Source organism: Moschus berezovskii, chromosome 9, assembly GCF_049115385.1.
Source record: "Moschus berezovskii isolate FMDL1 chromosome 9, NW_MosBer_1.0, whole genome shotgun sequence".
Classification (NCBI taxonomy): Eukaryota; Metazoa; Chordata; class Mammalia; order Artiodactyla; family Moschidae; genus Moschus; species Moschus berezovskii.
In genome coordinates, this window is record NC_142468.1 from 28,022,160 (window position 1) to 28,036,032 (window position 13,873).

Sequence of the window (13,873 nt, forward strand, 5' to 3'; positions counted from 1 at the left end):
AGCGTTAACTTTAAAGTTAGATCACAACACTGTAGGCTGTGGGAAAGCACAGTTGGTATCCACCTATGTCTCCCAGTTTCAGGATGCTGAGAAGGTCTTCTAGCCCCCAAAGACTTTGTTTTCTCTATTTTCAGACTTGTATTTTTTCCACATTTAATAAACCTTTGAAATCAGGATATGCCTAATAATGAACAGACATAATTTTTTATTGGCGGCTTCTTTTTTCTTAGGGCTACACACAATGACAATGGGAAAAAAGGGTAAAACATTTATTGCCTGCTTATGAAGTATCAAGCACGGAGATAAACAATTTCTGGACATTATTTTGTAGAATGCTTACATAAATCCTTTGAAAAAGGCATTTTCAATTTTGTTGAAAACTGAGATTCAGTGGGTTATGAGACTTTTCCAAGATCACAAGCTGGCAAGTATCAGAGTCAGACGAACACAAATCTAGATGACTTTAATATGAACCTTCAGATTCTCTACCTGACTTGCCCTCAGCTTGTTATATTCATAAATAATTTGCAAATCTTTAAGTTCTGGTGCTAGAAAGCGCATCATGAGTCATAAGGTCTGACCCATCATGTTGCAGATGAGGAAACTGAGGCTGAGAGAAGTGACTTGCCCAAGGCAGTCACAAAAGAAGTTGTGCCACTGAGAATCAGCGTGGCTGAACCAGGGAAGAGAGTCACCAGGCTCTTGCACTGTTTCCATCTCCTTCACAGATTGTACACTGCTGGCCCTCCCTTGTCTGGGACTGCCCACTCTGGACCAGGCCTCAACCCTTCAAGGTGCTGACACTCAGCTCCTCCCTCCTCTGTTGTCATGCTCCCCTAGACCTCAAGATAATTGCTCTCCTATGCCCCTGCTCCCTTCTACTTAACCCTAGGAAACCTATATCTTGTGACTCGTCCTCCAAGGTAACAATGAATCCAGTGAAGATAATGTGACAAGAGAAGATTCTCTTGGACCTGTGCTTGGAGACATTGCCCGCATCTTTGCTGTATCAAGAGAATGACTTTAATGATGGGAATGTCAATGAAAACGGAAGCCTGCAGATATAGATTCTGAGGTGTTTTGTGGGTATCAGGGCCTTAAGTAACCCTTGAAATCACACAGCAACCTCTCACTGCCTCTAGAGAGGCAAGTGGTATGGCACAGTGCATGGATTGCAAAAAAGTGGCAGCCATATACCATCCCCTTTTCCTACACTCATGATGAAGTTGGTGGTCCAAAGCTTTCTGTACTAGGAATGGATTCAGAGGCCGTTCTTTTCTTATATATTTAGTTTATTTTTTGGTTGTGGTGGGTCTTCATAGCTGCATGTGGGACTTCTCTAGTTGCAGTGTGTAGGCTTCTCATTGCTGTGGCTTCTCTTGTTGTGGAGCACAGCAAGCTTCAGTAATTGCAGCGTGTGGGCTCAGAAGTTGCAGCTCGTGGGCCCTAGAGTGCAAGCTCAGTAGTTGTGGCACATGGGCTTAGTTGTTCAGTGGCATGTGGGATCCTCCCAGGGCAAGGATCAAACTGGTGTCCCTTGCATTGCAAGGCAAATTCTTATCCACTGGACTGCCAGGGAAGCCTGAGGCCTTTCTTAACAGAGTGTTTCAGGTGGTACCTTCAATTGACTGCAGTTGATTACAGGGATTGATTTGCCATCTCAGTGTTTCCAAAGGCTTTGGAGACTGAGAGATTACAAAATAACGAGCTTCCATTTCTCCCAATGAAAAAAGAAGACAATATAGTTTGATTTACATAACTGATATAAGATTTAGAGGTAACATATGCAAGAGCACATCAGGTACCATGGAGTCTGGTACATAGCAGGTGCTCAGTGACTATCAGTGGTCATTCTTATAAGGTCAGTGCTGAAGGGGAGCAAGGAGAATGCCACAGCCCAGCTGGAGAAGAAAGGCACTTCCTGGCCTCACTTTGTTGTCTTTCTTTATCTTGTGACATTGCAGACACAGGTATGTATGTTTCAGGTCTCCTCCAAAACGGTTGAACAGTCTCAAGTCAGGATGGCAGCTCACCACCAATTGGCTCAGCAAGTTAGGACAATCATGTCAGGTAAGCAGCCTGTCCCTATAGTACCCCAGGTCTGGTTATGCTACTCACAGTCTGAAGGGCTGAAGAAAGTCCTTTATTCCAAGACTAGTTCAATTCCTTTAAAATGTATGTGATAATCTAACTCTAGAGATAGGTATATTGATGATATAGTGATGGATTCACTAAGTCATTACATATTTTGAAAAAAAAATCAAACCCTTAATGAGTAGCAAGTCTATTTAAAGAACACCTTTCTTTGTAGAAAATAGAAATGTTTCAACTTTATTTGGAGTCATATTTATTTAATGTGCATCTTAAATGTCTTGAAATATGTCATTATTAGCTGCTGCTGCTGCTGCTGCTAAGTCACTTCAGTCGTGTCCGACTTTGTGTGACCCCATAGACGGAAGCCCACCAGGCTCCCCCATCCCTGGGATTCTCCAGGCAAGAACACAGGAATGGGTTGCCATTTCCTTCACCAACGTGTGGAAGTGAAAAGTGAAAGTGAAGTCGCTCAGTCGTGTCTGACCCTTAGCGACCCCATGGACTACAGCCTACCAGGCTCCTCCATACATGGGATTTTCTAGGCAAGAGTACTGGAGTGGCTTGCCATTGCCTTCTCCGCATTATTAGCTATGATATGTAAACTCCTAAAGGCTAGAAAGTCGTCTGCTTCATTAATTTTTTTAGCGCACCCACAATAATACCATGAACAATGAGATTTTTAATCCATTTACACACTACAATTGCAGACTGGAATATAAACTGTGTCTCATACTCATAAAGAATACTATTTCATTCTTAGTTTAAACTTTAAGAACCAAAAATCGAATGAAACAGTTCTATTACAATAGCATTGAATATCCTTACATGCAGCACAAATGGATAATTATTGGTTTATTTTAATTTTTAAAGTATCAATATTAACCGACTTTCTATGAGAGAAGCCTGCCCAAGTAGAAAATGTGAAAGATGCTGAAAACTACACGGAAAAAATAAAAAGGCATTTTAAGTCCCATGCTGGAAGATAATCGTGTTGAATACCTTAATATTTGTTTCCTGTGTGATTCATTTTAAGGTGTTATTAATATGCTCTAATACTTAATGCATTTTAAGACATTCAAATGTTTCTTACCATGATTTCCATCCTTTCAGTTAGTGATCCCATGTTCTTCCCTGGAAGAACTATTGTTTTGTTATCTTTCATTGCATTGAAATGTGTTGTGAGTTAAAGGAAAGTGCTGTGAGCAGCTGGTGACTGCCTCCTGTTGAGAAGGAAAGTTGTGGTTACTGCAAAGGAAAATCTAATCCATCTTGCCCCAGTGCACTTGGTCTTCCAGAGCCAGGTGAACTACCTTTGACTGTTTCCCCAGGATTATGTCACCCACCAAGGTAACTTTCTTTTTCAGTAGGCGATGTTAAGAAACAAAACAACACCCTTTAAGGTAATCACTTTTGGAAAATAGAGAACGGCTTTATATTCCAAGGCTTTGATGTGTTTACTGGTTCCTGTAAGGCTCTGCCTCCCTTTTCATTTTGATTGACAAGACCTTTCCTATATATTTGAGCAATCAAGCAGCCCAGTCACAGAGGGTAGAGGCATTTACCCAGAGCAAACTTGTACCACTCACTGCACCTTTCCAAAATCTTGAGTACAAGTTTCAGCTTTACAGGCGAGTCAGCTCCAGTAAGATCAGGTAAGTGCTTCTCCATAGAGGAACTTCATTCTGCCTGAGGGTAAGTCCAGAGAGCCTTGCTAAGGTGACAGGTCAGAAGTAGAAACTGGGAGATAAGTTTGGGAATAAATAACTCTGCAGTCTTAAATCATAATGAATTGGGGCTGTTCTGTAAGTGGAGAGTCCACCCTCATTTCAACATTCGGATATGTCTGTCTGGTGGGCCAACCGTGAAAGAAGTGATTCTGGCTCCTGAAAAAGCACAGGAAATGATCAAGACCCAGGAAACACCCTGATGCTGGGAAAGGTGGAGGGCAGGAGGAGAAGGGGGCAACAGAGGATGAGATGGTTGGATGGCATCACCAACTCAGTGGACATGAGTTTGAGCAAACTCAGGTGGATAGTGAAGGACAGGGAAGCCTGGAGTGCTACTGTCAATGGGGTCGCACAATTGAGCCACTGAACAACAGAGAAGATAGACAGTAGATTGGTATTTGAGTGGGGTTGTGTTTTAAATACCCCTGATGATTTCCATCATTCAGATTTAAATTTAGTCACACAAGATGCCTATTATAGTGGAGGCTTAGATCAAAGGGAATTTGTAGCAACTAGGACACATTGTTATCAATGGACACCAAGTCAGATGTGAGGGCTGTTCTGCATATCCAAGTTTTACGGTTTTGTGCTGGGTTGGGTTAGTAACAGTACACATGGGGCATGCAATTATTATTTATCTACCACTCTCCATTTATCATCTATGACACTGGAAATATAATTTCGAGTGAAGCATGTAGCATGATACCAAATACCTTGGACCTGAATAAAAATAATTCGTGTGTGTTCATTTATTATGTTAGGATATGCATTACTTTTGGTGTTAGTTGTATTCTGTATTCATTCTGAAGAGATTATTGGAACAAACTTCTTTAATGCACAAGTCCAGCAGTTGGGATACCATAAGGAAAAGCCTTAGGATACCCTTGGAGGGTTGAGTGTCCAGTGACCTGAAATTCTAAGGGCGATGTCCCTTTGATAGTGACCAACACATTATCCATGGAGGTTGTTGTTATGGTTGTTCAGTTGCCTGGTCGTGTCCGACTATTCACGACCCCATGGGCTGCAGCACACCAGGCCTCCCTGTCGCTCACTGCCTCCTGAAGTTGGCCCAAGTTCATGCCCATTGCATCAATGGAGGTAGCTAGATCTATTAATAAAGTCTCCTTCCTTTCCCTCTCGGAGGAAAAGCATGAGGCTGGTGTACCTTTTCCTTGGCCCCATGGCCCTCCTGCTCCTGGCTGGCTATGGCTCTGTCATCAGCACCTCCAGTGGGAACCTGCGCACATTTGTGGGCTGTGCAGTGAGAGAGTTTACTTTCCTGGCCAAGAAGCCGGGCTGCAGGGGCCTTCGGATCACCACGGATGCCTGCTGGGGCCGCTGTGAAACCTGGGAGGTGAGTCCCAAAAGAGGCCCTGGTGGCAATGCCTTCATGTCGCTTGGACTGATTCTAAAGTACTCACTTAAAAAAAAAAATTATCTCTTTATTTTTATTTTTGGTTGTGCTGAGTATTCACTGCTGTGTGCGGGCTTTCCCTACTTGTGGAGAGAGGGGACCACTCTAGTTGCGGTACGGGGGCTTCTCATTGTGGTGGCTTCTCTTGTTGAGCAGTAGGGGCCCTACGGTGCATGCTTAGTAGTTGTGGCACTCGGGTTCAGTTGCCCTGAAGCATGTGGGCTCTATCTAGACCTGAGATAAAACCTGTGTCCCATGCATTGCAAGGCAGATTCTTAACAACTGCACCACCAGGAAAGCCGAAGTTTTAAAGTTCTTAATGAAATGAGATAGAGTTGGGGTATCTATACTTTGTTATGGGTTAAACAAACAAACAAAAAACAACTACTTGGAATCTTCCAAAAATAATCTGAAAGAAATATGATATCGCCCTTCTAACGAAGCATTGATAAAATTAATAATTTGATTGACATCTCTGGGAGGCCAAGATGTGCTGTTTTTCTGCCCATTTTACAGATGACATGCAATAATTCAGTTGGTAGCTGACTGCAGAGTCATACAGGGAGTCAATGAAAAGTTCGGAATAAACTCTTGGTTCAAGCTTATAACCCAAACTCTTCCCTGTGTTCCCCACCTTTAAAATGCCAGCCAGTTACCAAGTAAGCCCCTAAGCTAAACAGCAGGTGAGGGTGTGTTCTCAGCCCCTCCTTCAGTGCCTTACCCTCAGCCCTGCTCTCTTCTGTTCCCCTAGAGTAATTCCTGGGTCCCTCAGGGATCATCACTGACAGATCTATTAAGGCTCTTCATATACAATTATATCCAGCTTTTTTAGAGACTGTACATTTGAAATGGGATAAAAATCTCAATCAAGGTTAGAATGCTGTTAGGCTGAGAGGAGGAAATGTTTGAGGGGTGAGGAGATGGAGCACCTTTCAGCACCCTGTAGGAGCACACCATATAGTGACTGCTGCCTCTGCCCACTAGGGCCCGAACTGGTTCCTAAGGAAGTACTAGCTCTGATTTTGTCACCCTGGCTCCAAAAACCTTTAATGACCACCCACTGTTGCAAATTCAGTAACTAACTTTTAAGGTCCTCAGCAATATTCCATCTGCCTATTTTCCCAGGCACTGCGCATATTATTGGCTCTGCCTAAGAGACTAGGTTTTAAAGGTTTTATTCAGTATTCCTCATGAAATCTTACTTGTGGTCCTTTTCTCATATTCCTGCTCACATTTATTCCTTGGTGCCTGTCTCCAGAACCAACTCCTCTAAGCCTTTTCTGACTCTCTGGTCAGCCCATGACCATCATCTACCTTTTTTGTCTTCCTTCTCCACCACACATTAGGTTTTAAGTTTTTTGATTGGAGAGGTTCGTTCTTGTGCCTTTCACGGCTCTTGTCAAAAGACATGTATCAGCAAGGCATTCAATAACTGTTGAATTAAAAGGGATGAATCCCTTCCTGGAGTTAGACATCTTCTCATCAAATTGAGCCCATTTAGAAGCCCGGTGGCTCAGGTGGAAGAATCTACCTGTAATGCAGGAGACCTGGGTTTGAGCCCTGGGTTGGAAAGATCCCCTGGAGAAGGGGATCCAATATTCTCGCTTGGAGAATTCCATGGACAAAGGAGTCTGGTGGGCTACAGTCCATGGGGTCACAAAGAATTGGACACAACTGAGTGACTAACACTAAACTAGAAGCCCATGAGTACTATGAAAGGACACTACTATTAGGAAAAATATCCTTCTATTCAGGGACTCAGAGAGCAACCTGTTATCATTTGGATAAAATTATGGCCCTATGATTGGAATTGGATTATGGTAATGAAAGCTGTAACTTAAATGAAACAACTCCACCAAGTTTGCTTCATTTTCCCATCATTTGGGGGCTTGAGACATAACAACTAATGAAAATTCAGTTGTTGCAGATACTGTGGCTGTCACATGACATCAGACTTACATGAGAAACTTTCTTGTGTTCAGGGAGTGGCCTGGCAGTGCCTTCCCCTGCTCACAGCTGTGTCTGGGCTATTTGGAGCTCTTTCTGGGCTAAAATCTTAAACTACAATTTCCTTTAATTCAATCCATCTTCTTCTCCCTTTATAAATCAATGAATGGCTTTAACTGGGTAGCGGTCACCCACAGGAGGTCAGGGACTGTGCTCTCACTGGAGAAATGGAAGCACTGAGACTCTTAAAGAGCAGGAGTCACCTTAGTGTCAGTCAGTTTTTATGTATGCCTTTGTTGTGGTATGAAAATGGAGGCTATGTCTAGAAAGTAAATAAAAGAATGAGGTTTATTTTCCCCACAATCTGAAAGTTTCTGATCGATAAAGCTCTTATTTTTGGTAACTGAACTGGGGAGCATGTCTGAAAATAAGGATATTCATGATGACACAGTGGCTCTGTGTTTGAAGGTGGAACTATTGCTGAAAATAGCCTTTGTTCCTGGCCTAACTAAAGTTAGCAAATAACCAAACCAATCAAGCCAGATGCCAGTTACATTTGAATGTCACATAAACAACCTTTTTTTTTTTGCATTTTGGTATAAGTCTATCCCATGCAATATTTGGGACATACTTATACTAAAAATTGTTTTTTATTTGAAATTCAGATTTTACTGGGTATCCTGTATTTATTTGGCAATGCTGCCTGGGGTTCCAGATTACTGAAGATAAGGGGACATGAAGTAAACTGAGAAAAGATAAAACATTATCTGAGAAATAGTAGGAAGAAGTTGATATTGAATTTAACTCTTCTACATGGTCCTCATTGAAGGCAAAGCCATATTCCCGTGACATGCATGTAAGATCTGCATCCTGGACCTCCATTAAACATATTTCATTTGCCTGGGGCAAATGAAGCTTCTGTCCTCTGAAAGCTTGCTAGTTATTATTTTTATATTACTTTCTTACTCTTATAATTGCTCTGATAAGAACAATAGACTACACTTACTGAACGCTTACTTGGTGCTAGTCATCTACCATCTTAACTTATCTCCACAACAATGCTGGGAGGTAGGTATTTTGTTTTACAGATGAGGAAACTGATTTTCCAAGGTCTCCAACAAGTGGCGGATCAGGGACTCAAGCTTAGGTCTGACTGCAGGGTTTGAGATGCACATAGGGCACTAAGGAGTCTGCCTTGCTCTGTTTTCTTTTATTGATTCAACAGGTGGTTGTTGAATTTGCTTTCTGCTGGAAGGGAAACAAGTAAATTAACAAGTAAAGAAATGAACAACAAGCTAATCTCTTATAGTGATAAGTGGTACCAAGAAAATGAAACAGGATGGTATGTTCTAACGGGTTTTCTGTTTTCTACCTGTGGGGACAGAAGCCCATTTTGGAACCCCCCTACATCGAAGCCCATCATCGAGTCTGTACCTACAATGAGACCAAACAGGTGACGGTCAAGCTGCCCAACTGTTCCCCTGGAGTCGACCCCTTCTACACCTACCCTGTGGCGGTCCGCTGTGACTGCGGGGCCTGCTCCACTGCCACCACGGAGTGTGAGACCATCTGAGACCATCTGTGACCTGCAGACGCAGCTGGAGGGCTCCAGGCTCACGGACACACCTGCACGGGCAGCATGAGCAGCTTTACCCCCTGAATTCAAGGCTGGTTTAATTTTGACCCCATCTATGCAGGAGGCTATACCTCTCCCTTATGCCCAGCTCAGGCACAAGGCTGAGGCAGCATACTTATGCTAAAAATGCAAAACAGTATTTGTGCCTTCCCTGACATAATTTCTCTGGTTCACCCACTACAAATTAAATTTTATTTACCTTGAGTCTCAGAACATAACTCGTATATCATAACCTGCCTCTAACATGGATTTATAGTAAGCCAATATTTTAAATGCTTTGAGCGTAATTAGGAAATGGGGCTAGAAAAGCCTTTAAATTCTCATGTCTTATTTAATGACTGGTCTCCAACTAGATTTATGATCAAAGTGCCAAGAATTAATAAAAACCAACGCTTTAGTCCTCATGCCCTCCAAGAAAATCCAATTGCAAGCTCCCTTAGAACTTTCTTTTCCTTTTAACTGAGGGATTACCAACACAAGATATAGAGACTGCTCAGATTAAAAAAGGGAGGGCAACAGTAGCTCAAATTGAAAGGTGTCTGGATTTAGGGGATTCTTTTCCCAAGAAAAATTCCCGAAGTCCCTTTAAGATCCTTGATAAAGAGACTATGATTAAAAACAAACAAACAAAAAACTCAGAAAAAATATGTAATCAGAGCTATCACTTGATCTTAAAAACTTATGAAACTAAATTTATGCATTTAGACTCAAGTGATACTCTCCTAAAGCTATGTCCCAGATGATCAGAGTCACAAATATTCTTTACCACTGAGCATATTTTAAATTGTAGTTTTTTAAACTCAGAAGTGTTCTGTGTTTATAGGGGTAAAACTGTACCGCTGACTCAGAGGGAAAAGTCTGTGATCGTCTAGCTCTTGCCCTCTCTAAAATCTTACAGCAGCTGATTCTCTGTGACTTAAAAAAAAAACCAAAACAAAACACTCTAATGTTATGCAGGTGTCTTTAGTTCTGACATTTTGGGGGTTGAAATGAACCTCATTCCTTTTTCACATTGCACCAGGAAAATCTATATTAATGACAATAAAGCATTTCCTCTGTCTTATGAATTCATGAAAACTTTCAAAAAAGTCTCTTTTGTCTTTAATACACTTGGAATTATAACAACAATTACACTTAAAATGAATTGCAAGGTTAGTTTTACTTGCACATTTAGGATGTCATATTCAGCAAGGAATACAGACAGATGACAGGGTACTATGAGTCCCAGAGGTGGCTCAATCTGCATTCTCATCCCTGGCCTTTCATCACTAGGAACCAGGGGTCCTCCTTGAATGAGGAATCAATGAGTCTCCATGAAAACAGTGAAGCAAATGCTAGGACTGATGGTCTAGGACTGGAATGCTGCGGTGGACAACCCAGAACAACGGGCATGAGCAAAATGCACCCAACCTTCAGATCTGTTGGTAGACAAGAGGGCCACTCTAAAGTGAAAAGTATGTGAGTGCCTGCTGTCTCCACTGGGGTGGAGGAAAGGGATTAGGGATAAGACTGGATGGCACCACTCAGGTGTTTTCAACTCATCCCCCAGAACTTCATCAGGAGTTTCTGGGAGAAAGAGCTGCTTCTAAAAGAAACTTAGGGGAAAAAAGCAGAAGCAGTAAGGGCTTGACAGAATTTGAGAAAAAGTGACTGTAGCAGGTGGCACAGTGGTAAAGAATCCATCTGCCAGTGCAGGAGATGCAAGATACTTGGGTTCAATCCCTGCGTCGGGAAGATCCCCTGGAGAAGGAAATGGCAACCCTTTCTTGCCTGGAAAATCCCATGGACGGAGGAGCCTGGTGGACTATAGTCCATGGGGTGGCAGAGTTGGACATGACTGAGCATGCAGCATCTGTAAGGGTCCTGGTGGGAACAAATATTGCTGTGGGATATTGAGGAGGATTAAACAAAGAAGCTGTTTACAAACATGAAGACAGAATTAAGGAAACCAATTAGGGGGTGGTGAGATACTCTCAAACACTTGTGTGAAGCTGTGGGCAACCTAGGCTGAAGGGCCAGGAGAAAGAGTGATTTTCAGATCTCAAGGAGAACTATAGGAGAGGAATTCTTTGACAGGGGTTGTGGTTTTTCATAGGAGGATGTGGCCGCTACCAATATGAGGCCTGGGAGGGAGGAAGGTGGTTAGCAAATACATCAACCTCACCCTGCTCCTGTGCCCTGCTCTGCAAATGGGAAGGCAGAGAATTGGGGAGCCAATTGGTTCAGCTCATAAATGTTGGCCACCCATGCAACGAGTTGACTCACTGGAAAAGACTCTGATGCTGGGAGGGATTGGGGGCGGGAGGAGATGGGGACGACAGAGAATGAGATGGCTGGATGGCATCACCGACTCGATGGACACGAGTTTGAGTGAACTCTGGGAGTTGGTGATGGACAGGGAGGCCTGGCGTGCTGTGGTTCATGGGGTCACAAAGAGTCGGACACGACTGAGCGACTGAACTGAACTGAAGAAGCAGGTTGGAGAAAGGTGGGGAGTGAACCGAAGGGGGCCAATGGATAAAATCCCCAGAGGTATCTTTGGGAAACTTAGTCAGAATGCCACAGGTAGTAATGCTGGCCTCGAGAGTCATAGAAGGTGCTATAGCAACACAATTACTAAGACTCTGCTGTGATGAATTGGGATGGGGTGCATGTGGAAACGGAGAAGGCAATGTCAAGCCACTCCAGTACTCTTGCCTAGAAAATCCCATGGACGGAGGAGCCTGGTAGGCTGCAGTCCATGGGCCTGCGAAGAGTTGGACGCGACTGAGCGACTTCACTTTCACTTTTCACTTTCATGCATTGGAGAAGGAAATGGCAACCCACTCCATTGTTCTTGCCTGGAGAATCCCAGGGACGGGGGAGCCTGGTGGGCTGCCGTGTATGGGGTCACACAGAGTCGGACACGACTGAAGTGACTTAGCAGCAGCAGCAGCATGTGGAAAGGTATGTACTGGTTAACACAACATCGACAACATCTGAGAGATGTGGGAAGCGTGGTAATGATCAGGACTGCAGGGACTGATTGGTCGTTAAGTGCAATCAAAGTACTTGGGGCTTGGCATGGGAGACACATTTGAAGAGATTCTCTTCTGAAGATGGAGGGCAGAAGGTGCTGAAAACCAGGCCTCAGGCCTAGTTGGATAAGTTGAACTGATCAGGTGAATCATCAGAAGGGCTAAGTCTCTCACCCTTGCAATCTCCTGTCCTTAAGTTCCTCACAGGGAAGCAGTGGGTCACAGAGACTGCAGTGGGGACAACCCCTGGATGAGCTTGAGGCTCCCTAACCGAAAAGGCTGCTCTTCTTCCTAGAGAAGGCCAACCTCCTGGTGCTTGGAGACCAGGCTGAGGCCCCACCCAAGGAGGCTGCTTTACATACCACCCGCAACCCCTCATTTATTGTACATGGATAATTAGGGTGAAGACTCGGGGTGACCCAGCTGGGGAAGGACATTCCCTCTGGTGGGAGAAATGAGATTTTCCACTGAAGGAATCTCAGGACTTTACTAAAGCAGACAGGGATCAGGGAAATGTGCTTGGGAATGGATCTTAAGGGTGTCAGGTGGAATGAAGGAGAGGATGGCAGAATATAAGCTTGTATATCCCTGGTGCCTCAGTGGTAAAGAGTACACCTGCAATGCAGGAGACCTGGGTTTGATCCTTGGGTCAGGAAGATTCCCTGGAGAAGGGAATGACTGCCCACTCCAGTGCTCCTGCCTGGAGAATTCCATGGACAGAAGAGCCTGGTGGGCTAAAGTCCACGGGGTCACAAAGATTTGGACACAACCGAGCGACTAGTCGGAGAAGGCAATGGCATCCCACTCCAGTACTCTTGCCTGGAAAATCCCATGGACGGAGGAGCCTGGTATGCTGCAGTCCATGGGGTCGCTAAGAGTCGGACAAGACTGAGTGACTTCACTTTCACTTTTCACTGTCATGCATTGGAGAAGGAAATGGCAACCTACCCCAGTGTTCTTGCCTGGAGAATCCCAGGGACGGGGGAGCCTGGTGGGCTGCCATCTATGGGGTCGCACAGAGTCGGACACGACTGAAGCGACTTAGCAGCAGCAGCAGCAGCAGAGTGACTAACACTTTCTCACTTCAAGAAGAGCTTCTTGGGCATTCTCCCATGACTCAGGACTAGCATCCTCACAAGGGCACCTGGATTTCATTCCAGTGTGTGTTTGGGCTGGCTCCCTAAATCTTGGGGGAAATGGTGGCTTACATGAATGAAGAGAAGATGCCAGACTGTCCTGGCAGAGTATTTGAGGACTAAAGCCTCAGAGAGGGGCCCTGATATGTTCACCTGGAGAGTTCAGAGGATGCTCCCTTCATTAAAGCAATGAGGAAGGCAGTAGTGAGGGGCTTCTGCAACACAGAAAAGCTCAATAGTGGCTGTCTTTGTAGACCACAGTTGATGGGCAGGAGAAACTGGTCTTCCTGGTTTCAACAGAGTTGAGAGGGGTCTGGAATAGCAGAGACCTGGTGGTGACATGTAGCTGCCAGAGGCGAAGTGGATGTAGTTGCCATAACAGGAGGAGGGTTCTGATCCGCAGGATCTGCGGTGCTGGAGAGGAGTCCATTGTGTTCCTAGTCCGTGGTCTTCCAACAGCTTCTACAGTATTTATTATAATCAGAAATGTTATTAATGAAAAGGAGGAAAATGTCTCTCAGTGATAAACTTGATTTTTTTTTCAGATCTCCTCTTTCCTTTTCCTGTGTCCCTTTTGGTCATTCTCTTTTTCTTGTTCCTTCGCTTCCACAAGTATATATGAATTCTAATTTTGTGCAAAGCATTATGTTTGGAAGTACAGATATAAATATTGCTACCATTTATGGATTTATTATTATAAACAGGACCCTTTATATATAAACTTTTAATTTTTATTGGGGTGTAGCTGATAAAGAAACAATATAATAGTTTCAGATGAACAGTGAAGGAACTTAGCCATACATACATATGTATCTATTCTCCTCCAAACTCCTCTTCCATTTAGCCTTCCACATAACATTGAGCAGAGTTCCACACGCTATACAGTAGGGCAGGACCCTTTA

General features: G+C 43.8%; 1 protein-coding gene across 1 annotated transcript; it reads left to right on the forward strand.

The window, feature by feature from the left end:
• The first annotated feature begins 1,004 nt into the window (after positions 1–1,004).
• Positions 1,005–8,755, forward strand: GPHB5 (glycoprotein hormone subunit beta 5). Its single transcript, XM_055437369.2, has 4 exons — positions 1,005–1,053; positions 4,047–4,056; positions 4,968–5,175; positions 8,567–8,755. Exons 3-4 carry the CDS (start codon positions 4,972–4,974, stop codon positions 8,753–8,755), a joined length of 393 nt encoding a protein of 130 aa, XP_055293344.2. The 5' UTR covers positions 1,005–1,053; positions 4,047–4,056; positions 4,968–4,971.
• The last annotated feature ends 5,118 nt before the right edge of the window (positions 8,756–13,873 follow it).